This window comes from Podarcis melisellensis, assembly GCF_964234715.1.
Source record: "Podarcis melisellensis genome assembly, chromosome: 15".
Taxonomy (NCBI): Eukaryota; Metazoa; Chordata; class Lepidosauria; order Squamata; family Lacertidae; genus Podarcis; species Podarcis melisellensis.
In genome coordinates, this window is record NC_138532.1 from 39,888,092 (window position 1) to 39,915,694 (window position 27,603).

The 27,603-nt window shown below is 42.6% G+C and overlaps 1 protein-coding gene across 9 annotated transcripts in view; it reads left to right on the top strand.

Annotated features, from left to right (window-relative positions):
• The window catches only part of TBX4 (T-box transcription factor 4), a 103,568-nt gene that overhangs the window by 57,043 nt on the left and 18,922 nt on the right, over positions 1-27,603 (top strand). For 8 of the 9 annotated variants that reach the window (XM_081890421.1, XM_081890420.1, XM_081890423.1 and 5 more), the window contains 3 exons: positions 2,797-2,891; positions 13,948-14,067; positions 16,699-16,846. In XM_081890421.1, the coding sequence (XP_081746547.1) occupies positions 2,797-2,891; positions 13,948-14,067; positions 16,699-16,846 (363 nt within the window). Of the gene's footprint in view, positions 1-2,796; positions 2,892-12,815; positions 12,965-13,947; positions 14,068-16,698; positions 16,847-27,603 lie in introns of those variants that run through there. The other variant, XM_081890428.1, reaches the window with a different exon arrangement.

Below are 27,603 nucleotides of genomic sequence, written 5' to 3' on the forward strand. Positions count from 1 at the left end.
GTGATTAGCTCATTGGGTTGTTCCAGTGCAGAGGCTCCAAAGAATGGTTCTCCTTCAGAGATGGTCACATGTTGGTTCTCTGCATGAGTGATGGCTTTGTGCTTGCTGCTTTCCTCCAATGAGCCTCTGTTGGTGGCAGGCCGTTTCGTTGCAGCTCTGCATTGGGTGTGGATCGCTCCATCACTCCCAGAGATGTGGCAGAACGGTTGGTCCTCAGAGGAGGCTACCTGTTGCTTCTCTGCATGGGCTTAGATCTTTTGAATGAGAAGGCACACCCATGATAGAGACCTGTACAGAAACACTGGGTATTAAAATCCCCTCTATGGACAATTCTTAGGGGTCATAATATATTTATTTATTGTGTTTATATCCCACCTTTCCTCCAAGGAGCTGACTGTGCCATACTCCATTATCCGCCATTCATTTTATCATCACAACAACCCTAATACAGTGGTACCTCTGTTTATGAACGCTTCTGGTTACAGACGCTTCAGGTTATGAGCTCCGCTAACCCGGAAGTAGCTGCTCTTGGTTGCGAACTTTGCCCCAGGATGCGAACGGAAATCATGCGCCAGAGGCCACATTAGCGAAAGCACACCTCAGGATAAGAACAGTTGCAGCCTAAGAATGGACCTCTGGAATGAATTAAGTTCGTAACCAGAGGTACCACTGTATTCAGGTTATAGTTTGAGATATATGGGGGCAAGGTCCATGGTCACCTAAGTGTGCTGCATGGCTGAGAGGGAATTTGAACACAGGTCCCCCTTCCCCTCTCCAGGTTTGACACACTTAACACACTGTACTGGCTCCCAGGATTTACAAGAATGGAGTATTTTTAATTCACTTTTTTTGGGGGGGGGGCAAACCCTGACTTAAAAACCTGTACCATCTTCCTTGTTTTTGTTTGGTTTTAACCATGTGGTTTGTTTGCTAACCTTGCTAGAAAAAAAACGGTTCTGACCACACAGTAGTATTATATGCCAAATTATTTATTGTAATCACATTTTTGGGGTTGTTGGTTTTGTTTTTTTCTTTAAAAAGAGTTATAGATCCTGCCATTTTTATGCAATAATTAAATGTAATTGTGTACCTTTCTGCCAAAAGGGGGAGAAAGATTGTAAATTTCCTTGCAAATCCACCCTGGCTCCTGATTGGCTAAATCTGTTTAGTAAGTGTGTTTTTATAAAGTGTTGACAACTTTCCTGTATCAGAATTATAACCAGTCGTATAATAATAAAGCTGAGAGGTGAAACTGAGAGGGAGCCTGCATTTGCTCCTGAAATTATATTTTAAAAAAACCCAAACCAGTTGTGTTATAAATTCAACATGCATTTAAGTAATAACAATTATGCCTCAAGCCCTGAAGCTCAGTTTTAACTCTTGTTTGCTCTGATGATTGATAGCTAATTATTTGGGGAGGGAGGGGGAGGAAAAGCAAAGACAAATTACCAGCAGATTATGAAAAGTCAAAGAAAATTGATCTTAAAGTAAAATATAAGTCACCAGCCATTAAATGGAGGGAAATGCAGATTTCAGTGAAGTCAACCAATGAGAGGCTTCTTTTGGTCTTTGGTCCATCTAGTCAGCTGATTAGATTTGGTTAGTGAGCTGTAGACTCTATAGGTGGCCTCAGGTTGAGCCTCTATTCTCACAACCTCAAGCTTTCCTACCTACCTGAAAAGGTAACTAAGCCTCACAGTAAACATGTGCAAACTGTACAGGCACTTGCTTTTAATTCCAAGAGATATTCTTAAGGGTGTGAATTGTTTAAAAAAATATTAGAAAGGACCACAGACACCTCCTTTACCCCAGGCCAGACTATTTTGTCCATCTAACTCAGTTTTGTCTGCCCTGATTGGAAGAAGCTCTCCAGGGTCTCTCATTCAGAAGTCTGTTCCATCAGCTGCTACCTGATGCTTAAAGTAAATAAATAACTATAAATGAAAACAGGGGGTGATAAGAACCGAACCAGGGAACTTCTGTATGCAGTGCTTAAAATGGCACTGACGGCAGGCGAAATTATAGACATAGGGGTAAGCAGGGAAGCTTGTAGAAACAGCAGACTGGGATCGGGTGCTGTGGGATCTTCTCATTGCCACGAGCTTGCAGTGGTTGAAAAAGTCTGATGGTCACATCTTGATGTGACACAAGGACATTTACTGTGTACTTATGACGATGACTGTGGAGCCACGTGTGCAAACCTATCCTCCAGCCTCTGTCTTCACACCAGAGCGCTTCTCGCGTTGAGTTGATGCACTTAACCCCACCCCCCCCGCTGCCACTTAAAACTGTCCCATGAGCAGAAAGGGGGAGTGGGTAGGACTGCATGCGTCGAGCTGGGGTTGGCATGCACAGCCCCACACCCTCTACCTCAGGGGTGGGGAACCTCTGGTCTGTGGGTGTAATTGAGTCCTCCTAGGCCTTCCCATTTGGCTATTTCAGCGAAGCCACACCCACTGCCCTTACATATAGGAACCAGGTGTGGGGTGGGTTAAGACCTGGCTCAGCCTAAAGGGCTTTGCAGGCATCACTGATCAGCTGATGTGTGGCTCCTGCACAGGGCTTTTCTAGACTCAAGGAACAGCTGAGCCTGCATGATTTGGGAGTAATTCCAGAGCAGTCAGCCGGGTAGCCTGGCCTTTAGTTCACAACAAAATCCAATTTTGTTTCTTCTCTTTACTGCTTGGTCTGGCCTAACCGACTTTCCTCAGTAGCTGTGTTTTGTTTGACTTTTCTCAGTTTTCATTTTTGTGGCTTTCTCACTTGTTCTTTTTTTGTTTGATTTTCTTGTTGAAGACCATTGAGAACATCAAGGTGTACCTGCATGAGAAAGAACTATGGAAGAAATTTCACGAAGCTGGCACAGAAATGATCATTACTAAAGCTGGAAGGTAGGTTTCTAAAATCCTATCATTTTTAAATGTTGCTTTTAAATGTGTGTGTGTGTGTCCTTTGTCTGCATGTGTTCTATTTAGCTGAGCTCTGGATCCTTGCGCCAATGACCTCTTTGAAATTTTCCACTATAATTGCGGATAGAGGATTCTATTCAATGTTAGTCCTGCTCAGTGTAGATCAATTGAAATGAGTGGACCTGACCTAACTTGGGTCCATTAATCTCAATGGGTTGACTGAGTATGACTAACACTGGAGAAAGCCCAGACAACTTGTGGGGGAGAGGCAGGGGTGTGGTGGTCTGGGGCTATGGTGGGTTGAAAATCCATTGCTATTCCTGCAGGAGAACGTCAACCCTATTCACTGGATTCATTTCCATTCCAGACATGGGACATATAAGTGAACATTGGCAATTTTCACTCTTGTTTCCATTTTCATCAGGATTCTCCCAATATCCGTACAACCAGGGGCAATATATCAACCTGGTACCAAATAGATAATTCTTGCCCCTGGTGGTCACAAGCTTTGATTATCCATATTCACTATGGACACTCAAATAACACCAAGGAGCGTCCATGCTGGATATGGATAATCAGGGCTACTCCAACTTGTTTGGTGAACTGATGACGTGGAAAAGAGAAGCGATTGTGGTTGATTTTTAAAGATTGGGGGTGTGATACAAGGGAGGACTTGTGTCCCAGCAGCTACAATCGGCTTTGGAAACATTATTCTTTCCCTCCCCTTTGAATGCATTAGAACGAGGCCAGCCCTATAAATTACCAGCAATTTATTGCTAGCGTCTATGTATTAGCTTCATTACTCCCTTGTAGGCTTGATCTGCGGGGGGATGTTGAAAAAGCAGAGCAACCTCCGCGCTGCAAATGGGCACGCCGTTGTTGCCAAGAGCCTGTGATTTATAAAGTGGAAACATCTTTAAAATGCACTCGCTATCTTTTCAACGTTGGACTGTTTTTGTTACAGAAGGTGGGGCGGGGAAAGTCAGAGCGATTATTTCATATTATAAGGGGAATCATCAAAAGATTAAACAAAAAGAAGTTTATGTTAACCAAGTTCCCTGAACTTTGCATAAAATAGGTTGACTCCTTCGTGGATAAAATATGGTGTGTAGAAGTATACAAGGCTTTGAACATCGCAGTGCATAAATCTGTGTGTTTTTCCAGTTCCAGAGTTTTATTATGACTTTATTTTGGCATGCATACTATCTTCTTCTTCTTTTTAAAAAAGAGTTAATTGGAAATTATGCATTAGATGCAAGCTCCAAAAAGCAGAATTTGCTGGCAATTTCTCTTGTGCTGATCTTATCAAAGTTAAACAATGAACTTGTATTTAAAACACCTTTCTGACTGGTTTTGCCCTTCTTTCCCGGAGACATCTGTTGGCAAAATCAGGCCGCTGGTCTAGATCAGTGTCATCGGGCACGGCAAGGCTATTCAGGGCCCCGAATCCCAGAGGGGGCCCGAAATCAATATTCGTCCACATTGCTTAAAAGAATTGTGTCCAGTAGATGCAATTTGAGTTGCATGGCTCAAATCATTAATTCATGGTGGTATGTATTTCGACAATCCTTATGTTTGAGAGTCAGTGGTGCAGGTGTTGCAAAGGTGGAGCACTGCAGCAAGTTGACTGTTCTGCTGAAGAGCGTTTTAATTATTTCTACGTATTGTCTCCAGAAAATGACATTGCAAAGAAGCTCTCTGTTAATGAAGCTGGATGTGAATCAGGCAACAGGGGTTATCTAGACCCATTGCTGGTTGCCAGTGGCCCCCCACAACATTCCAAGCTTCAGGGCTTCAAAAACATAGGTCCGCCACTAGGGAAAGGGCTGCAGCTTGGCCGTTGAGCATCTGCTTTGCGCAGTTACTGTGTTGCTGCTGCTCCTTTTAAAAAACAGGAGATGGCATGGAATGAATTTTAGGAGCTTTTGTATGCAAAGTAGGTGCTCTACCGCTAAGTAGTGAGCCCATCCCAGAATTTGCTGGCTCGCAAATTATTCTGCTTGGAGCGGCGAGGCTCACAATTGCAGGAGCAAGATTTTTGCAAGTCAGGAATGGCATGCAAAAATAAATCAAAATGCTGTGTGTGATGGAGGCTGTTCTCTGGTGCAGTGTTTCTGTTCCACACACCCTGCTCTGTTGGTGGGCTGAAGCTGGTGGGACAACTGGGTCCTCTCTGAACAGCATCCTTTAAGGCTTATTGATTTTAAGAGACCATCCCTTGGCCCCTAGGAGAAGACTGGCTCTGTCTTTTATGGGAGCAATTAAAGCGGTTATGAAACAGAGCAGGGTCGTTAACCGCGATCCCACTTTTGTGATATTTATAGGGCCCTTTTCAAGATTTACATTTGAATAAAATGGGAATCTAATTTTAGCTCTGTTATGGGTTTTTATTTTGGGGGTGGGGGGAGAATTTTGTTAATTTTGAGGTGCGGGTGGTGCACTCGGAGAGTCTAAAACCAGCCTGTAAAGCGACCAAACTCTGTTTCCCTCCTATGGTAATGGAAATGAAATCTTTGTTTAAATCTCTCATGCAACGGTATGGGGTTAACTGTCCTTCCTGTGAGATGTGTGAGAGAATGTTCTAAATATTAAAAAAAGAATTAGATGAGTTGTTATAAAAACATGTACCCAAATATAAAACCCCCCCTTTTCCACATAACCTCCATGGCACTGCCACCAGATAAATCTCTTCGATCTGTCCGCAAGGCCACAGGTTCAGGGTTTCCTGTGTTTGGTGAAAAGTGGATTTGGGGCTGAAAAATGAACTAGCAAGGAGAACTCCCGCTGAACTTGCCTTGTTTGTTATTCTGGAGTAAGGATCTGGCCCAGGCTAATCCAGCACTTCAAAGAGGACGGCCCTCACTTTGTATATAGAACGTCATGGCAGAGAGTGGCGTGCTTGATAAGAGAAATTGGGGATGGGACGGTTTTGATGCCCTGGGAAAACGGGACCTTAGTGGGAAGTGCTTTGATCTTTTCTAAAGTATTTTCTGTAGGGTCATCTGCCTCTTTTTCTTCTTCCAAAAGGCCTCTGCTGACTCTTTGTCTCATACACGAAAGGCTTAGTATAATCTGTGCTTTTAAAGGGAGTGGGGATAAAAAAAAAGGAGGCAACCTAAATTTTCCACCAAGGAAAGCTTGCAGAATGCAAATTACAGCAATTTTTAGACATCATTTCTGAGGCTTTGCTTCTTCTGCAAGGTTGGGGAATGGGATCGCGGGACAAAGAGATACTGAAAGCCTTACCCCACTGGATTGCATCAGATTTTGTCCATATTGTTTCAAGCCCAGCTGTAAGGACTAGAAACTTGATGGTTTGTTTGTTTGTTTCAATGCAAATGGGAGAATGTTGAATTCTGCCCTCAGTACTGATGTTCTGCAATTATAGAATTACAGGTAACAGCTTAAGAAGTTCACACTTATCTGGTGAATATAGGACTTTGGTCTTGGTGTAATAAGGTGAAATGGCTCTGTCTCTTCTGTCTACCCCCCTCCAATAAAAATTTCAAAAAGTCGTGTTGCCAACAAAATGCTAGATTTTGAATCCATATCCTCTCCAGTTATTTGATGGATGAAAATAATTTTTTCACCCATCAAACTTCAATTTTTCCACTTCTGCAATTTGAAGCGGCTTCTTTTTGTTTCTTTAAGTTTGTAGGCTCCCCCCTAGAACATGGGAGTGCACATGTTCCTTGTATTTCTTTGTTCTTAAAGCATTGGGAAAGTTCTTCATTCAGCCACGTCCCCCCTCCAAAAAAAATGTTGCAATGAGAATTCCTGCTTTGCAGGGGGTTGGTTTGGTAGGGTCTCTTCCAACTCTACAATTCTACGATTCCACCATTGGTGCTAGATCTAAAGAACAGTAGTAAGTGGCGGAGTGAATTGGGCCAGTGTTACACTTGGTTTTCCAACATGGATATTGCTGCTGGAAACCAAGGAGGGGAAAGGCAGAAGGGTGTCGGCTCAGTTCAGGCGTACTGTTGAGTGTCAGATTGCACCTGAACTATGCCTCCCTCCCCTTCCTTCCCTGGGTTACCATCAGTGATCTCTGTGCATTGGGAATCATAATCATAATAAGTTTATACCCCACCCATCTGGCTGGGTTTCCCCAGCCACCTGAGAAGCCAGGTAAACAATGCCCCCCTCCATCCAGTTCTGCCCTGCTGAGTGCTACTGCTAAACCATGGGCGAAACTAGGCTTTATTTCACCTTGGTCAAAGACCCAGTTTGCCACACACACCCCTGTGCATTGATGTGTACACACACACACACACACACATGCCGGGAGTCTCAATGACACCCCTCTAGAGGCTTCACCCGGGGCAAATAAACCTGGCTAGCCCTCCTGTAGCTACGGCACTAGCTAAACAATATTTCAACATTCTGGGTTTCTTTTGGGTCATATTAAATGGCACTCTGAAATGAAGTGAAGCATAATGGGCTTTATTTGACTCTTTTGAGCTAAAAATTGTCTTCTCGATCATAAGCGGTTGGACTTTAGTCTTTGCTTTTTCTTAGAATCTGGAGGTCCTTCAGCTGTAATAAAGTGCAAAAAAGTGGCTTAAACAGATGGATGAACATAGAATTAGGCAGTGGTTTCTGTTCCAACATGTGTTTGCCACAACAAGCCCTGTTTCCATTCTACTGCAGTTTGCTTTCTGCCAAATACTATGTTGTTCTTTTCACTATCTGCTGTATGACAAAGAACATACATAACTATTTATGTAGCTTACAACCATTTCAATGTAAAGGAAATGTCAAAACAATGTTTTAAAAAATCACCATGATGTGAACAAATACTGATCACATTTGCTTGACTAATTTCCTTACCTGCACCAAATTCTACTTGCCTTTCCATTGGAATTCTCCAACACCCCTACCTCCTATGGTGGGGACACTGGAAGAAGCGACTTTGAAAGGATCTCAGGATTTTCTGCGAAGACCCATAGATCAGTGGGAGAGCACATGCTTTGCATGCGGAAGGTCCCAGGTTCAGTCCCTGGCATCTCCAGGTCCCATCTGGAACCCTCAAGAGCTGATGCTACTCATTGTAGACAACACTGAGCTAAATGAGCCAATGGGGCCAGTTCTCTATATCACAGCTTCCTGTATTAAAGCAACCCTTAGTGCAGAACTCCAGGGACAGGAATCTTGTTTTATTTTCAGGAGACAAGTGGTAACTTGGTGGTAGAGCATCTGCTATGCATGCAGAAGTTTCCAAATTCAATCCATGGTATCTCCAGGCAGGGCTGGGAGAGACTTCCTGCCTGGAACCCTGGAGAGATGCTGCCAGCCAGCGTAGACAATTCTGAGCTAGATGGACCAATGGTCTGACTAGGTATAAGCCAGCTCACAATTTTCCCGAGAGGCTGTTGCCCAGTTCCCACATACAAGCACACCTGTTTTCTAAGTCCTGATGCTCTTTCTGCCAATGCAAGTATATGTCTCTGTTGGTTGGGATGAGGGATTCTGCCACTTCCGTCATTGGCACTGCTGCTGACTCACTGGTTGGGGATGTTGTCCAAAACAAGCCAGAAATCCCTAGCCAAAAAGTCTAACACACATTCCTACCTCCCCTACCAGATAAACTATGTGATTCAAAGGCTGATCAATCTCTGGATGGACTTTTTGGCTTTATGTCAATAACCTCCAAACACAGCCAGGAACTGTGGGACTGCTAGAAGGAATAAAAAAAAAAGAGGTTGATTTTTAAATAAATACAAATCCCCTAAGTGGTTTCTCCTCTAACAGTTAATTTAAAAGCCATTTGTGACTATCCAAATGTGCCCAGGACAAACTGAACTGAGGAGGGATCACTTCATTATCAGACCTAATAAGTCACTCTCACTTCATCGCTTAGCTATTTTAGCCCTGGCCTTTTTCTTAATTTTCTTTGTACTTGGCCACCAGCAGTGCCGTGTTCTACGCAGGGCTGCCAAAGTGATCTGATTGCATAGAAGGACAGTCCAGGAACGTCTACAGCAACCTTCTCCAATCCAGTGTCCTCCAGATGCTGTTAGACTACAACTCCCAGCAGCCAGCATGGCCAACAGTCAGGGATGATGGGAGCTGTAGTCCAAGAACATCTATGAGGTGCCAAGTCGGGGACGGTTGATCTACATCATGCAATAGGGTCATTGGGAGCTATTTGAAGAGCAGTGGTGGTGTGGCTTTGATGCAGCCTTTTCCTCCAAAGTAGAATAGATAGTCCTCTATTTGATGTCTCAGGGGTGGGGAATCTGCAGCTCTCCTGATGTTGCTAGATGCCATCTCCCATCAACCCCAGTCACAGTCTTAAGAAAATAAGAAAAGACTGCTGGATCAACAATGGAGGCAGAACATAGTCATCATGGCTAGTAGACATCAATAGCCCTCTCCTCCATTAAATCCTCTTTTAAAGCCATCTATGTTAGTGGCTATCAGACAGCCCTTCAGATATTGGAAGGTGGCCACCATATTTTTCTGAGGAACATTGTCCTTATTACCCATTTCTAGTATAATGTTTTCATGTGCAAAAACACCCCCCCTCCAAACAAAGGCCATGTAAGACCAGTCAGCCCTTCTTCTGCCCTAGAATTTATCCATAATACTTTGCAGCTCACAGGGGTTCTCCACTGAGCAAATCAACATAGAAAGTCAGTCAATAATTTGATTTGGTAATCTATTTGTTTCCTCTGCTTACAAAACTCCCATTTCTCTGTATACCGATGGAAGAGAACATAGTTAGTGGGCTGGTGGGTTTTTCTGTCTCCCTTCTTTAGAATGTCAAGGCCAGCTGGAGAGCTTTGGATGTGACAGTTCCTCTCCATGCTGACATTTCATGGGGTTGGTGTGTAACAGCTGTCGCCTTCCCCAACTAATAAAGATGTGCATCTCAACATAGTCTAGCTTCATAAAGCCCAGGTGTGTAGTTTCTGATATAGAGAGATATCTACATATCTATATATATATATTTTGGGGGAGCTGCCAATGCTATAGCCTGACTGAAAACTCACCTGCAAACTTTTGGAGGTGCTCTGTTCTCCCCCCTGCTCATAAGCTAGGGTGAAAGATTTAAGTTGTGTTGTCAACATGGGAGGGGGCAACTACCACAAAACTTCCCAGTCATTGCTGAATGAGCTCAGTCTGCTTTTTCCTTCCTTTGGCCAAAGTGTGGTTTGTACGGAATGGGGGAGAAATTCGTTTGATCCTTCTTTTAATGTGAAACTGTGGCTTAGTCACGCTGGCCACATGACCCGGAAGCTGTCTGCAGACAAATGCTGGCTCCCTTGGCCAGAAAAGTGAGATGAGCACCGCAACCCCAGAGTCGTCCGCAACTGGACTTAACTGTCAGGGGTCCCTTTACCTTTACCATATCCACACTTCCTGAACCAAAACAAATGCTGATAAGAGGACAGCATCCCCCCAGTTACCTGATAGAAGTAGTACTAGAACATAAAAATATCACAGTTACACAGGAAGCTGTCTTATAGCAAGTCAGACAATTGGTCCATTTAGGTCAGTCTTGTCTACCACTGACTGGCAGCAGCTCTCCAGGATTGCAGGAAGGGAGTCTCTCTCCCAGCCCTACCTGGAGATGCCATGGAATTGAGTCTGCATGCAAGGCTGGTGCTCTATCACAGAGCTATGGCCCTTCACTTATTTTCCTCAGCAGACTGAGTTAGGAGGTGCTGAGCAGGCCCTGTGGTACATCCAGCTGGTATAATTCCCTTTAATTCCTTGCTGCTACCCACTCACTACTTTGTCTGACACCTGCTCACTTCACTCCATGCTGATGCTTCACTGCCATGGGGCATCAGCAGTCCCAGCATGCGCTGTGTCAGTGTAGCAATGGATGGACATGCACAAGTGATGCCTGCTGGGCTGTGGGATCCTGAGCTGGCTGCTACTCTGTCTCCAGGGCCTTTCTCAATATCCCAGTCTCTGTGGCACATTGGGAGAAAGCAGCGAGGCCAAAACAAGGCAGGCCCAGGCAGTCTAGCAACCACCAAGTCTCTTCATCCCTGTTCAGGAAATATGGGAATGGGGCTGGGGGCTGGGGTGTTTCTAGCCCTTCCTCCATCATAATTTGCCTAAAGGTAGAGCCAGACCCTCCAAGTGTCCCTATTTCCCAGGGACATCCCTGATTTAGAGAAGCTGGCCCAGTTTCTGATTTGATCCTGGAATGTCCCACTTTTCCTTAGGATGTCCCTATTTTTGTTGGAGAAATGTTGGAGGGTATGGAGTTATCCAACCCCTGAGCCGTCTGAAAGCAATCCTGTATAGGGAAGTGTTGTTTTTTAAAATGTTTTAAATGTTTTTATATATGTTGGAAGCTGCCCAGAGTGGTCGGGGCAACCCAGTAAGATGTGTGGGGTATAAATAGTAAAATTATAATTATCGAATGGGACGTCCCTATTTTTGTTGGGGAAATGTTGGAGGGTATGTAGAGCTGCCCCTGTCTTTTCTATTCACTGTCTCTGTGCCATTCAAGAAGCCAGATAACCATATGACTTGCTAGCTGAGAAAACTGGAGAATGTCTTCTATTATTATAGTCCGCTGCTTCAAAGGCCTGGGTGTGCAAGTTTTGGATGTTGCCAACCACAATTGGGTCAGATAGTTGCCCAGTTATCTCATTCTGCTTGTGCTTTCCTTTGTATGTTTCAATCAAGAAAGAGAAACATCTCACAAATTCAGTTTCTATCCAGTTTTGATGATTACATTACTACAACCTACTGGGGAGGTGGGATAGGCAGGGCTTTTGATCCATAGTGTCTCTTCCCACACAAATATATAAAACACACACACATACTGTATTGCCCAATCTTTTGATTGAAAGCCCCAGCAGTTGCCAAGAGGTTGAGAAATACATTTTCATTAAGAAAATTTAACTGACGAGTCGCTGGCATGGTGCTTGCAGACACCAAAAATGCAACAGCTAATAATCATGATGAAATGTCAATGCACGGCCAGAATTTTTCCTTTTTTAAAAAAAAACTTCATACCCAGGGCTTTTTCCTGGAAAAGGGTGCAGAAAATTGGCAAGATCCAGTGGCTCGTTGACCCAGCTTGATTTGTGAAGCCAAATGCTACCAAAGGCAGTTACAGAGTAGGTTGCAACTTAAGCAACACCTAAGATCAGATGTGAGTTCTAATTTGTTATCCTTTCAAAGAATTTCGGCTGTATATATTATGGTAGGGGCTTCACTGCACTCTATTTATTTTAGAGGGCTATTCTAAAGAACATTATAAACTCTGACTTGTCTACTCTATATGAATTCCATATGCTAAAGCTTAATTTTAAATGCCATTAAAAAGCACTTAACATTTACAGTATATCAGATCTCTGCTCCTTTAGCAGCTTGGATGTGCTACAGTTTGGAAAATGTTCGGTAGGCAAAAGACAAAAAAGAGCCCTTTAGAAGTTGGGCTCATAAATATCCTAGTAGAATCTTCCAGTGCTGTTTAAAATTATACTGTACAAACTTCTAATACCCAACTTTTTTTTTCCTTTTTAACCCCTGTTCATTTTTGGGTATAAGCTTTTTTTAAGGCCTAATTTAAAACAAAACAAAAATAAAATAAACATTGGCTTTAAAATTAGATTCTTTCTGTAGCATTTCTCTCATCTCCCTCTAAAAAGTGTGAATTAGTCTGTATATTTGCAAACTGAAATATGCTACTGTATTTATACAGGTGCTTACCTGTGTCCCAAGGTTAAGAGAAGGGCACAGCTTATGAACAGAAATCAAAGATGGCTGGGTTTTTTTTTGTTTTTTTTTTGGTAAACCGCCCCCTTTTGAGCTCAAACTAATTACATGGTAAACACCTGGAATTTATGCAAGGGTGTTAGAAAGAGCTGATTCAAAGGTCTTCTAAAAGGAACCCATTTTGTGGATTTTTGCCCAAGCGGTTACAAAATGGCTGCTCTGACGACAAGGATCGTTCACCCCACAGACAGAGACTGTTCTTCTGTCACCAGGACTTGTCTTTCTTTCTTGTTCATTTACTAATACAGTACAAATCTCTATTTATGAGGAGGATAAGACTATCAAACCCAGTGGTGTTGTGACAGGTACCCCACTGCCATCTTTTTTGAGGAGGAATTTGAGATGAAGCTGAGGGAAATTTTTATTTTTCTTAGGTGGATAACAGAGAGAAAAGGGATATGTTGAGGGAGAATTTTACACCGTTTCTTTCAACCAGTTTCTGGTTTAGGGAGCGCTTGGCGGGGGTGGGTAAAGGTTTATTTGATAACACCACATTTCCCCAAGTCTCTGAATCTTGCATAGAAATGTTTTCAAAATGCTCCTAGAGTGCTTCATGGGAAATTATTGAAGAGATATATATGACTGCAAAGCACTATGTAATAACAGTACGCAGCTTTTATATAACGAGGGCCGGTACTGCCTCTAGGCAGAGTGGAATAGCTGCCTCAGGCTAATGATTTGGGAGTTTCATAAGATGACAGCAAATTGTTAGTTGCTCACTTTATTATTGTATTTTTACTCCCAGAGAAAATTCTGTCTCAGGTGCCAAAATAGCTTGGCTGGCTGTGGGTACTCTGTGCACATTAACCAGGTGTCATCTTGCTGTCCTGTACCAAACAGCAACATAAACCAGCCAGTTGATTGATTGTGAATAAATTCTCTTAGACTGGTTGCAGGAAAATTTATTGTTGGGTGCAAAATAAAACACTGAAGGGGTGTGGGGAGCAGGCTAGTTTCTCACATAGGCAAAATGAAAAGAATACTGCCTGTGCATTTTGCCTTGTATCTCAGGTTCTACAAATGCCAGAAACTTACTCTTTTTTGTGGGGGGTGTTAAAATTGGGAATCTAGGGATTATGATTCACACACACACACACACACACAGAGAGAGAGAGAGAGAGAGAGAGAGAGAGAGAGAGAGAGAGAGAGAGAGAGAGAAAATATGTATGCATTCCTCAGCACTGCCTGGAGTAGCCTTATAGGGTATGCTTGTTTGCTTCTCAATTTGGCCCCTGCCTTCTGACCTAATGCCTATTTTTGTTTGTTTGCTTTGTGTCCTTTCTGTAAGGAGGATGTTTCCAAGTTACAAAGTGAAAGTCACTGGGATGAACCCCAAGACCAAGTACATCTTGTTGATTGATATTGTTCCTGCAGACGATCACCGGTACAAATTCTGCGACAACAAATGGTACGTTTTGAAATGACACAATTAAAATCACCCCAGCAGATCTAGAGTTGCGGCCTCATCCGGATGGTAGTTCAGTTTTGGTGGTGTCGCTTGTAACAGGAAGAGCAGGAAATGTATTTGGCAAAGCAATCTTTACTTACCTCTTCATCCCAAAGCAGCTCCACACTCTCATTTTTGGTAACTTGTAACCTGCAAAACCTCTACTTGGCTTTGCAGATGGTGGCAGGTTTGAGGCAGACTTCCCCTATATATGGAGCAAGTATTGGAAACATAAAAACACTGCTCCTTATGCTTTGAATTAGAGCATTGTGGCTGTATCCTGGACACCATTAATGCGTTATGTGTTGTTCTGTGCCAAACTTTACACACCCACTGAAAACTTTCTATTCTGCCATGCCTATGCACGCAATTAAGACTATCTCTTCCCACAATTGCTAATAGATGTCTGATTTTAACTTTTTATATGGCTTTTATTGTATGGTTTTATAAACGTTTGCTGTAAACTTTTGATTTTTTAAAAATGAAATAGGGGTATTTATATATATTTCTAAATAAGTGGTTTTTAAGCGGAGCAAGCAAAAGTATGTTGGTTTAAATGCTCAGGGATGCCCTGCCTGTGTAAACAAGGACTGCTTTCGGTTCAATAACACTGATTGGGAAGCTGCTTCAGATATCCCAGATACTGTGAGCAACTCGCAAACAACGGTAGCTGCTTATTCCTGAGGCTTGCAGACTTGGTCGCGTGCAAAAATGTTTATAATCATCAAGTAGGTGCTATTCACCGATTATTCATCGGTGTACTTAGGATTTTGCACTTTCAAAGGTTAAAAAAAGTTACGTCTACAACATACAATTTAAACCACATGTCTTTCTCCAAATGAATCCTGGGAACTGTAGGTTTGCTAAGGGTGCTGGGAATTGCAGCTCTGTGGGGATTCTTTGGAGGAAAGCCCTGTGCCTTAAATGTATTGGTGTGGATGTGACCCAAGCTCCCTGTCCTTACAATCTCAGTGTTGACAGTGAGGAAAAACAACAGATGGAAGAGCTAAATGACAAATGGGAGAAAGTGGGAGTGACAGTTTTTGTTTCAGGTGGGGTTACAATTTGGAATAAGGATTAAGAAGTTATGTCAAGGACGTCACCATAAAGTTTTGAGAGAGGATATGAAGGAAGGTGAGGGGTGTGCATGAGATGTATATCTCCAGGCTACATCCCTTAATTGTGGGAGCTCTGAGTGTTTAATTCTTAACCCACATTCTCCTTCCACAGTCTCCTTGGTATTGGGAAGGTGCTCAATGAACACTTCCTTTGACCCAAGAGGTGTGTGTGTTTGTAGCCATTGCTTCTTACTGTGAACAGTGGGTTGCAACTGCTAGGACAGTGAATAGTCTTTCCCAATTCTACGTAGAGACACTGTGGATTGAACCCAGGCCCTTCTGTATGCAAAGCAGGTGCTTCCTCTAAAAATAAAGATCTCATTTGTCAAGGTTTTGAATTAAGGGCTGATTTAAATAGCAACATAGGAAACTGTCTTATACTGCATTAGACCATTGGTCATTCTACCTCATTATTGCCTACACTGGCTGGCAGTAGCTCTCCAGGCATTTTGGGTAGGAGGTACTTCCTCAACCGTACCTCAAAATGCCAGGGATATGCTCTACCACTGAGCTATAGCTGGTGGCAGACAGTGAATGCTCATCTTGTTGGTTTAGTGAGAAAATTAGGGCAGTGAAAGGGAGGGAAAGTCTTTTGTAGCAACCTGGGTTTTCAACCAAGCTGGAACTCTTGCTCCCCAAATGAATTGTGGGAGTACAGTCTATTTCACTGGACCAGATCAACAGTACTAAGGAAGCCTAAGAGATGGCAGATGGAAAGGCGAACGTGCTCAGGGCTTCATCTGAGGTCCAGCTCTGGAATATAATTTCCAGTGCCAAAGCAGAGCTCCGGAAGTCGTGAAGTAAAAATGGAAAAACACAGTGATGGTCTCCATCAAATCTCACAATTCCACCTCCCACCTTGTACGCAAAGCTTGTCAAGCTTTCAAAAAGCACTGGGGGTATTCAACAAAGTTTCACTCAGGGTAGACTCATTTAAATTAATGAACATATCTAAATTGGGTCCATTAATTTCAATATGTCTGAGAAAAACTTTGTTGAATACCACCGTGAATGTGTGTGTGTGTCTGCAAACCATCCTTGGACTTATCTGAAGGATGGTAAATTTAAAGTAAAGAAATCCAGTTCAGAATATCAGTTGAGTGAACTATGGAAGCAAAGAGCAGAGACCTTTTCATACTACCCGCAAGGCTGTTTAAAAATCTTTAGGTTAAATTTGTTGATGTTGCTCTCTCTAAAAATAAAGCATACAATAAAAATACAAGGCTCGCATTTCATGGCTGGTGTTTGGTAGTTGAAAAACAAAGTGGTTTTTTTGTCTTTTATCTGCTGTATTTACTTCACAATCCATCAGATTTCTGCTCTGTTCTTCTTCATTCATTTAGAAACCTTTTATGGTTATGATTTTGTAGCTGTCCTTGAATGGCTGGAGACGTTGGGCAAAACATATCGTACTGAATTAAATATACAAATGAACACCATAAAATTAACCTTTCTGCGTTTGCTCCCCTCGCAGGATGGTGGCAGGTAAGGCTGAGCCTGCGATGCCTGGGCGATTGTATGTCCACCCAGATTCACCTGCCACAGGAGCCCACTGGATGCGCCAGCTGGTGTCATTTCAGAAGCTAAAGCTCACCAACAACCACCTGGATCCCTTTGGACATGTAAGAGAAATGACTATATATTATTACCGATGATGTTTAGGCTGTCAAAAGATTCCATCTGGGAAGTTGCGTAAAAGTTGTTGTAGCAAAAACAGCAAAAGGTGTTTTGGAACCTTGAAGATTAACAAATTCATTTTTGCATAAATTTTGTATGGAGTGGAGTCCAGTTCTTATGCCATAATAAACTGGTTAGTTTTCAAGGTGCCTCAAGAGCCTTTGATGTTTTAGGACTACAACTCCTATCAACCCCAGCCAGCTGCAGGTCCCACTCATGCCAATGGTTCTTGTGCAGAATCTCTAACTCCAGGTTGAGCTTCCAGCATAACTCTACACACTCTTGTCACTGGCACGCAGAATCTGTGTAGCCTTATAGTTCTGATATTGTGCCAGACATTTTTTTGTGAGTGTTGTCTTTGATTTCCGTCAGCAGAGGATTCAAGCGTGGCCACATGTGAGCACCAGATACTCTTTCTTAAGTATCTCAACATTTTTCATTGGTTGCTGACACTGTGTTGTCTGTTTATCCATTCATATTTGCATATTTCTCTTGGGCTTTGACTCATTCTGCAGTTTCCTGTTTTCAGCCAACTGAAACCTTGGATGTATAACACTTTGTAGTGTGCTCAGAACTGATGGTGTAAGTCAATCAACCCCCCCCCCCCGGGTGTTCAGAATATTTATACACAATATACAGGGTATTTTTTATTTCGAAAATCTTCATTGCAGAGACTGGAAAAGGATGTGACCGGTGGTTTTTATAAGTGCAGAACCTTCTCCAAGGCACAGCAGTGGGCCAATACATTGCTTACTCATTGGTTTATCATTGCAAAGGGTACCTCTAACTCAGTGTTTCCCAACCTTGGGCCTCCAGCTGTTTTTGGACTACAACTCCCATCATCCCTAGCTAGCAAGACCAGTGGTCAGGGATGATGGGAATTGTAGTTCAAAAACAGCTGGAGGCCCAAGGTTGGGAAACACTGCTCTAACTAGTGTTAAAGTGCAGATGGGAGCATATGAGTATAAAGGGGTCTATGCAATTCTTAGCAGCAGGATATTAACTCAATTACTTTTCCTATATTTACATTTTTAAGAGTTATTTTATTTCTTCCTCTTTACCTACCATTACCTGGGCTGCTAATATACCACTATTTATGTTGGTTCAATGTGAATGTTCATTTTGGCCACAACCAAACAGGACATTTTTTGTTGGCATTGGAACCTGGATGGCTTGAGCTTCCTGGTATTTTGTTGTTGCGTGGGATATAAAGTTTTCGACACAGGCATTCCCATTTTCCACTTTCTGCATTCAAGCATAACTGATTCAGAGTTGCATTTTGCAAACTGCTCTGACTCTTGCCTTATTGACAAAAAGGTATGCGATGGAGTGATCTTGCCTGTAGCTTTCCCCTTGAAAATTCACGAGTCAAACATGGTTTTTAAAGCTCTGAGTGGGTCAGAGTCCAAGTTGCTGCAGAGCTGCCGCCTCCAATGCCAGTAGACAAACTGGCTATGGAAGGCCCTCCCCCTGGAGTGATGTCTGTCCTCCTTGTTTGTTTCTGTCTATCCAACTCTACGGTTTGATACTGTGTTGTCTAATACCTAACAGCAGTGAGCAATTATGTATCTTTATGGATATACAGTGGTACCTCGGGTTACACACGTTTCAGGTTACATACACTTCAGGTTACAGACTCCGCTAACCCAGAAATGTTACATCGGGTTAAGAACTTTGCTTCAGGATGAGAACAAAAATCGTGCTCCAGCGGTGCGGCAGCAGCAGGAGGCCCCATTAGCTAAAGTGGTGCTTCAGGTTAAGAACAGACCTCCAGAACGAATTAAGTTCTTAACCTGAGGTACCACTGTATTTTATTGTTTTATCTTTGCTGTGCATCACCCTGAGCACCTTCTGGAGGAAGGGCAATTCATAAGTGTAATAAATAATAAAATCAAATTTGCATGCATGAACAGCTTCCAACATAGGCTGCTATTCCTCCTTAGACGTAACTGTGTTTAAAGCTGTGCTCTGTACACGATACATACATGAATAAGCCATATTATACTGGTCTGCGAAACCTTTGTTAAAATGCATTATAGCCAGGGACAGGTTTTGGAAGATTCTTGGATGAGACACTCTCCATGGTGATGCTTGCTTAATTTGTCCCATGCCTAGAACAGAAATCAATTCAGTAAATATTATTGGTATTCATTGCTTCTGTTGCTTTCAGCCTGCAAATGATACATGATTACACCTGCCCATCCCCGTTTACATTGTGTTTCTTTTTCATTGAAATGAATGGGCTGGAATAATATAATAACAACATAACTTATGTCATTAATCATATAAATTATGAAAGTCACGTAATTTCAAAGCTGCATGCACACGAAAGCTTATACCCAGAACAAACTTAGTTGGTCTCTAAGATGCTACTGGACAATGTGTTCTGCTGCAGTCGAAATAAATAAAAAAATCAATTATTACCACTGGTAATATTCCATCCATTTGCCATTTGGGCAGACTGAGGTGCTTCTTTTCTGATGGTGGAGCTTCTCTCTGTTGCTGGGTGGAGGGACACTTCTGTCCCCTCCCTCCATTTGCCCCAGCAGGGCAGATTGGGAGTTTGGAATGCTCCGTTAATGAATAATCTGTGGATGACTTCATTATGCCTCCCCTTGCTGAGAAGAGTGTGGTCTTTTCCATCTGATGTGAACCTCGTCTCAAGGAGCTAAAACAATTTTTGCGTGTGCCTTAAAAAAGGAAAAGAAAAAGTACTACAGTAGGAGAAGCCAACACTCTTCAGTGGCAGATAGTTGAAGAGGCATTTATCAGCCTCTAAATGTTAGACATCCTCTTAAGCCACATCTACTTAAAAGCAAAATCCCTCCTCTTGGGGTAAGACATTAATTTATGTATTTCAAAATCTTTACATGCGCGGAGATAATCAGCCTGACAAAAAAACCTGATTTATGTGTGCGTCCTGAGGGTGGCTAGGGATATAACAAGCTTAACTATTTTGACAGATATTTGGGCTTTGGATGATTCCCTTCTTTTCTTTCTTTGGAAGGGGAAAAAGGGGAAGCCTTTTTGAAACATATACAAGTCAAAAATGCTGACACAACCAAAATGTATTCATTAATAATGCCAGATTTATTTAAGCTGCTGTGGATCCAACTACTGCTGGAAAATGATACTTCATCCTTCACAATGCCATTGGAAGGGAAATTCAATTAATACTATTGCACATACATTGCCCGTCAAGAAAGATTCATCTATGAATATAATGTCTTCAAAACGTGCAAAATAAGTTTGTACATGCAGTAGGCTGGGGAGGGCATTAATGATGTCATCTATCAGAAGTGTGATATGTTTTCATAGGGGTACTCATTCATGAAAGGAATTCCAGTGTCAGGAAGCTGTAGATGTATAGGATATGGTTAGAACAGAGAGGTTGGGAGATGCCTTGGCCAATCAAAAGACAGGACTTGCCAACCAGCACAGTCCTGGAGAGACCAGCTGCAGTTCGTAAAGCACTTCTGGAGCAATGAATTTCTAGATCACTCAAGCAAGTGGGCCAGATAATAACCTACAGGGGAATGGGCACAAAGTTGTTGAGGGTTGGCAGAAGGTAAATTCCCATCAGCTGGTAAATTGTCGTATCATTTGCAGTAGATTGGCAAGGGTTTCTAGATGGTGGGCTTTGGAGTTCTAGTAAAAATCTGAAGTAGACCCCAACACCTGCCCAATGCCCTGTTAGCAGTTCTGACCCCCCCAATCCATTGATGACTTGGAAATTGCAGGTCTTGGCAGATCACATATTTCCACTTGTAACAACTCTAATGCACTGTGCTAGCTGCTTTATGATTTTTACTTGCATCTTTATTGCTGCTTTTATTTTTTATGTTGTATTTTATTGTACTGTGTTACAATTTGAAATCTATGAAATTCAAATTGTCACACAATGAAATACTATATATAAAATTAGTTGTTATATATTCTATTACAATCAGATTTCCATAGAATTCAAATTCCATTGCTATAAAACACAAGAAACAAAAGAAGCAACAAAAATACAAAAAGTTTCAATCTGAATGATTAGTATGATGGGTGTGCCACCTCCTGTCTTCAGCTACAAATTCACACACACACTGCAGATCATGTGAATGTAGCTCGTGGACCCCTGTTGGTTTGCAGACCACAATTCAGGAACTCCTTCCCCCCATGTTCAACTGCAGGATATCTAATGCAGTTTCTCTGGCTGTGTCCATTCCACAGAGAAAGGAGGAACCCCCAATATCAACTGTTGTCATGCTTTGGAGTGACTCATTGCCTCCTTGCAGAATCAAGGTCTCTGGGGAATGAGGCAATGCTAGAGTCCAAGCCAAGGTGCTTAATTAGAGGGAATGCAAAGTATCTCTAGTGGAGAAACCAAGCCAATGTCAATTCCAGGAATGAAATTGGAGCAGCTTAGGCAAAAAGGAGGAGGCAGCAGCAATAGTGGAGCTGAAGGAACATAGAAAGCTGCCTTAGTCCAACCAATTTGTTCATCTAGTTCAGTATTGTCTACATTGACTGGTAATCAGTTCTCCAGGGTTTCAGACGGGGGCATTCCCAGGCTTATCTGAAGATACCAGGGATTGAATCAAGGGCCTTCAGCATGCAAATTACAGTATGCATGCTATCCTTGAGCTACAGCTCTTACCAAAATGTGGCAGAGCCAGGAAGCAAGGCAAGAAGAGTGGGCTTGGAGTCGTGTCACACAGAAAGTGTGTCACTGCATGGTCAAATCTATCCACAGGAAGAGGAAATCTTTAAAAGCAGCAGCATGCAAGGGAAGGAACTAATCCTGGGTAGAGGAAAGCATGCAGGAGGCTGGTGATGTATGCCAGATTATTCTTTTCTCTAGTTAAGTCCCACAGCTAGCTACTGGGAAATACACTGTTTTTAGGAAAATGACAAAGAACTTTGTGGCAACTCAGATTTATTATGGCATAAGCATTAGTGGACCAGACCCTTCATCACAGTGACAATTCTTTTAAAGCAAAATAGTTACAGTGACTGATTAACAAGCCAGCAAGAACATTTTGCTCTCTGGAAAGGAAGATTCTTGATCCAAGGTATGATGGTGCTTCTCCCCGCCCCTTGGGCATTTGGTCAAAATTGGAACAGTTGGCTTCTGGGGCCCATATTTATCTGTCTACAAAGAGGCAGTTCTTCTCCCAGTTGATGTACTTGATAAATATAAAACAAAATGTACAGCTCATATTTCCTTCCACTGCCCAAAATGAGGAAATGGAGTAATTCAGTTGACTCATTAGACCAAATGCTTGAAAAGAAAGTAAAAGACAGAGAGTGTGTTCAAGAGGGATTATACTTCAGTTATATGATTCCTTGAGAGAAGCTATTAAAATTGTGGGGCTGGCACACCACTGTCTGTTGTTTTGTATTAAATGGGTGATTGTCATGGCAACTTTTGCAATGTGTGACACCTGATCTCCTTTGGAGAACCAAGGAACTCTCTTAAAACAGCTCCCGATTTATTTATTTATTTGCTCACGGGTCAACATATTATGCATTGATTTCAGGGAAAGTTTGCATTACACAGAGCAAAGTGGCCTGATCAAACGTAATGAATACTTAACGTTAACTTAAGAAGCCACATCTCTTTCAAATTCAAAAACATTTATCATTCTTAAGAAATCCAAAGCAATGCTTTTTTTAAAAAACAACAACAACACAATTACTATATGGGCCTCTATCCTGCCTTTCCAATGCCTTATCAAGTCTGTACGGTGCTATAAATGTAAGCAAGACTCTGTGTTCCCAAAGGTACCTATCTAGTGCTAGGGAGCTGGACTGGTATATATAACTCTGAAAAATATATATAGATCGATATTGGCTATATATATGTTTGGAGAGGGGATATGTTGCGGGGAGGGAGGGGGCGAAGGTGTTTTATAAGTGGCAGTACATTTTGAAGTTAACGGTTAACTTTAAACTGCTTTAGTTCATAGAAGGAACTCAAGTAACAAAAATTGTGCCTTAAGAAAGAGAAAATGGACAAATGTTTAGGGGGTGAAAGAGCCAAGGGCTAATTCTCATGTATTGGAATAACTCCTAATTCGATGTTTTCTGATCATGTAAAACTGCTATTGAGGGAATGCCCATTTTAGGGTTCAGGTGCTTAACAAAAACAAATCTCTACCTCCCAGCAGATGGAAAGCTATATATCAGGGTTTTAACCAAACTTTCATGACATGCTAACTTTCCATGTGCAAATGTTAATCTGGGGGAACGCTGGAACAATTTGCTCTCTAAAATACTATAGTCTGTGAAGGACTGCACCGGGACCCTAGGGTGATGGGTGGGAAAGAAAGAAAGAATAAAAATGCTATTTGGCGCTACATCCCAAGTAATGCAAGGCCCTTTGATGGGCTTTACTTAGCACTAGCATCACCAGTGGAATTTGAATTGAGTTCATTTCATTGATAGTACATATGATTCAAGCTTTGTTTTCTTACAAAAGAAGAGTTCCAAGAGTCACTTTTGTCCACTAAGGGCCTTATTGCGTGGCGAGTTCCCGTTCCCTCAGCGGAAATAAAGACACATGACACAATTATTAAGGTTAATGGGCTAAATAAGGCCACAACTTTATTGGTTACAGGTGATGAGCGGTATTGGCTTAGGCATTGGTCCTAACCAACTATATCCGACTTCAGCCAGTCTGCTTGAATTCCATTAACCACCAGTAGGGGGAGTCCTGCTGATGCACATCAACTAGGAACTCCCCTGGGGTCACCGATTGCGGGTGTGCATTAGGCCTTCACCTCCCCAGGCTTCGGACAGGGCCACACCTCCCAGAATCGTTTATCGGACCACCCTTCAATATGTGGGGCAGGTGATGGCACTACCTCCCCTCTTCCATCTACAAAACAATACCAATGCCTAACCGCCAATACCAAGAAAGTTGTGATGATTTGCCAGGAGGTAGGCGAAAACCAAGTGGCTGGTGCCAATTTGCCTAGTGGAAAAATTCCTACCAGGGCCCTCAATGGCGACCAACCAAGGTCCATAGCAAGGGCAAGGAATGAAAACCTTATAGGGCGGGAAGGTGGGAAAAACTGGAACAGCTGGCATGCGGCAAAGAGGGAGATCCCCGGCTGCCTCCTGCCTTAAATAGGGCAGGCCACACACCCATAGCCAGCCGATTGGATGGCCAGGGCCTGGAATCCCAATTGTGCAGGGTGGAGCCGTGAAGCCACAACCCCACCTCCTCTGTAGGGTGGAAGTGGCTTAATTGGAACAGGAACTTAGTCCAGGGGCCAGCAACTTGGCACCCACCGGCCTACACAGCCCCCTCCCTTGTCTCTCCCCATGACTGAAATTACACTTGAAATAAGTGACTAGGATGGTAGTGTGTGCTTGCTTGTGGTTTGTGTGTAGCAGCACCCACAGTTGCTTTTCCAGTTTGCAAATGTGCTCGAAATACAGTACGTTGTGTTGTTGATATTCTTACTACTACAGTACTACTATTACTACTACTAATTTTATTATTTATAGGTAGCCCACCTGGCTGGATTTCCCCAGCCACTCTGGGCAGCTTACAGCATATTTTAGAAGCATTTGTTGGGAAGTAGCTTATAAATCCTTAAATAAAGCTCATCCACATTTCCGTTTGCCCCATGATTTCTAGGCAAGAGTCTAGAGGTTTTTCTTTCCTACTGCCACTTCCCCCGGGAACACCCACAGTTCACTGCTGAATCACAATGAACATCAGCCCACAGAAAACCCAATTGACGTTCATTCCAATTCAGTAGTAAACAGCAGGTTTCCCCAGAGAAAGTGTCGAGACAAAGGAAAATCTTATTGGACTAGAAATCATGGGGCAAATGGAAATATGGATGAGCCCAGAATCACTGTGCAATCTGTATGAAAAATCTGAACATTCATTGTGCACAGGCTTCTGAGTGCCTGTCATGACGCAAACTTATACCCAACCTGGCAGTTTCTAATAACCAAATGGTGTGCACTTTACTTGCTGAAACAAAGCTTCTGTTCATATGGGTATTATTTACACCAAACAACGAGCTCCTCTCACAACGTGTGGAAGTATTCCCTTTTTCAGAGCTAAACCTTTAATTTTCAAATCGGAGCATAGCTAACTGGGGGTTTGAATTCTAAATGAAAGGCTGGAACTCTCTGGCCAGAGGACCCCACCAGCTTAAAAGGGAAGGTAATGCAAAATTGTACAACCAGGCTGGGAAATGGGTCATGGGGGTAGGGATGGGCAAATCTGTCAGTTTTGGTTCCTGTTTCTAATTTTTCCGGTAACTTCATTTTCCTAGATGGCCAGATCAGTTTGCATTTTTCTAAAAAGTCCTAATGAAAACTCATCAAAATTTTGGTGTGTAATTCTCCTAGTAAACACATTTTTGTCTGATATTTTCACCAATATATGCATTTATACACACTTTGCCACAGCATGTGCATTTTTGTACACATTACTTGGCTGGAGAACTGCACTGCAAAATTTTGAAAAGTGATTTTTGAAAGAAGGCTATGTTTCAGTTTCTTGCTTTAGAAAGTCTGGGTTTAGCTGGTTTTCTTTTAAATGTGAACAGAACTAGACTTCTCTCTCATCCCTAAATGGGAGCGTTTGCATATTTGCAGGTTCATATTGCATCTACCTATCACTATCACTAAGTGCCTGCAGAAATCTTGGCTGCATTACACCTGAGCTAAATAGGAGATGTTTTGTGTGCTCAACACCAGGATGTTTCTTGTGGTATCAAAGTCACCGTTTGAAGATAGATTTTCAGATGTCCTCCAGTGACATCATTGCTACTATATTGGCTAGTCCCCCACTTCCAAAGCAACTTTGTGGTTGCTGTTTTAACTGCAGTTCAAAATTCAAACTAAATGCATTCCCCACCTGAGTATGAAAATGCTGCAGGTGACTAATGATCAGTGGGAGGGGAGGCTGCTTGAGCTCCAGGTGTGCTCATAATACTTGGACTGAAATCTAATCAGCGTATCTTTGGCAGGTTCATGCCCTAAATTTTGATGGGCAGGGGGCAGTATTAGGAGAGGTGCTTGTAGCAAACAGTATTTATTAGAATGAATGTGCAAAGTGGCCCATGCAGAACTATTCAAAACAAAGTTTATTTCAATGCCATGCTTATTTCTCTGTTCATGTTTTTTCTGTGGCATATCCTACCACATTTAGTTTTAAGAGGCTACATAGGAAGCTCCTTATACTGAGTCAGACCATTTGTCCATCTAGCTCAGTACTGTCTGCTCTGACTGGCAGTGGTTCTCCAGAATTCCAGATAGGTAGATTCTGGCCCCACCTGGAGATGTCAGGGATTGAACCTGCGACCTTCTGAATGAAAAGCATGTGCTCTACCACTGAGCCACGGCTCTTCCCCAAGTTTGATTCACTTTATTTATTAAATGTATAAGTTTTCATGGTCGGCAGGCTGCATGCGAAGCCGCTGCCTTTTATTTGCGTCATTCTGTGCAGTCAACTCCCCTCGTGCACCAGGCACTCCATCCCTCGTCAGCCATGAAATTCCTCCAAGTGCTGTAGGCAGGGCAGAGATGCAGGACTCCAGAGGCACGCTGGGGCAGCTTAACGACTAATGGAGTGTGCGCCCTTTGCAAAGCTCCCGCCAACTGGCTCCAACCCAAAACTTTAGGTAGGTTTTACGGGTCACAGTTGTACCTTTTGGAGTCTCTGTAAAATATCCCTTTCAGCTGGGACACCACCTCAGCAATACTGATTCTAGGCAGGTAGCCTGGGCTGCTGTTTCATATGCCCCCTCTCCCTGTTTGCTTCTAAAAACACTTTCTTTGTGTGTAAGAAAGTAGTGCAGTCCAGCTGATGAGATTCAATTGGAGATCTTGAAAGTGGATTAAAGCATTAGACCCAAATGGGAGCTGGGCGCCTCAACTCTCTTGGTATGCTTTGGAGCTCCAGAAACTTCTTCTGCTCCTGGAACATCTACATGTTATGAATAACAGTGGAGCGAGTGAGGAAGGGTGCAAAATTATGGCCTGTTTTAATAGAGTGTTTGGTGAAGGGAAGGAGCTTTACTTTGATCTGTGTTTTTCGTCTTTCTTTTTAAGCGACAAGAGATTGATGGAATCTCCATATCCTAGAGGTTACCAGACCTTGGACGACATAAGTTTGGCTCTCCCTGACTTAGGAGTTAGGAGATAAGAATAAACTGCAACATTTTGCTGCAGCAGGTCCCACTATTTGCTGTTAGTAGATAATGCCATTACAACTTGAAAAGCTCATTAAATATATTTTAAATTCTCATGAACAATAGAAGTATAATTAACTAACTTCCCAAATTAACTACAGTGATTACTGTTTTGGGAGTTAATTTAAAAATCTCCTCAGTGTAACTTCTGGAGCTGTCCTCCGGTGGTTTGATATCACAGGGCAAGCCAAGTGAAATATATATTAATAACAGCCTTAATAAAGCAGCCTTCCCCTCTTCCTTGGTCAAAGCTCTATAGCCAGACAGCAGCCAAATAGTTAAAAGAGAACCCCATACAAAGCTGATAAAATGCCACGCTGCTTTCTCATTCCTCCTCAGGGAGGAGAGGGGAAGGCTGATCTGGAAAATATCATCAATAAAAACTACATTTAAATGGTATATCATGCAGCTGGCTACTGTGGGCAGAATTATACGCAGTCAGACCAAAAGGGCCTTAAAAGAACTGATCCTGCCATAATGGTGTAGCTTGACCC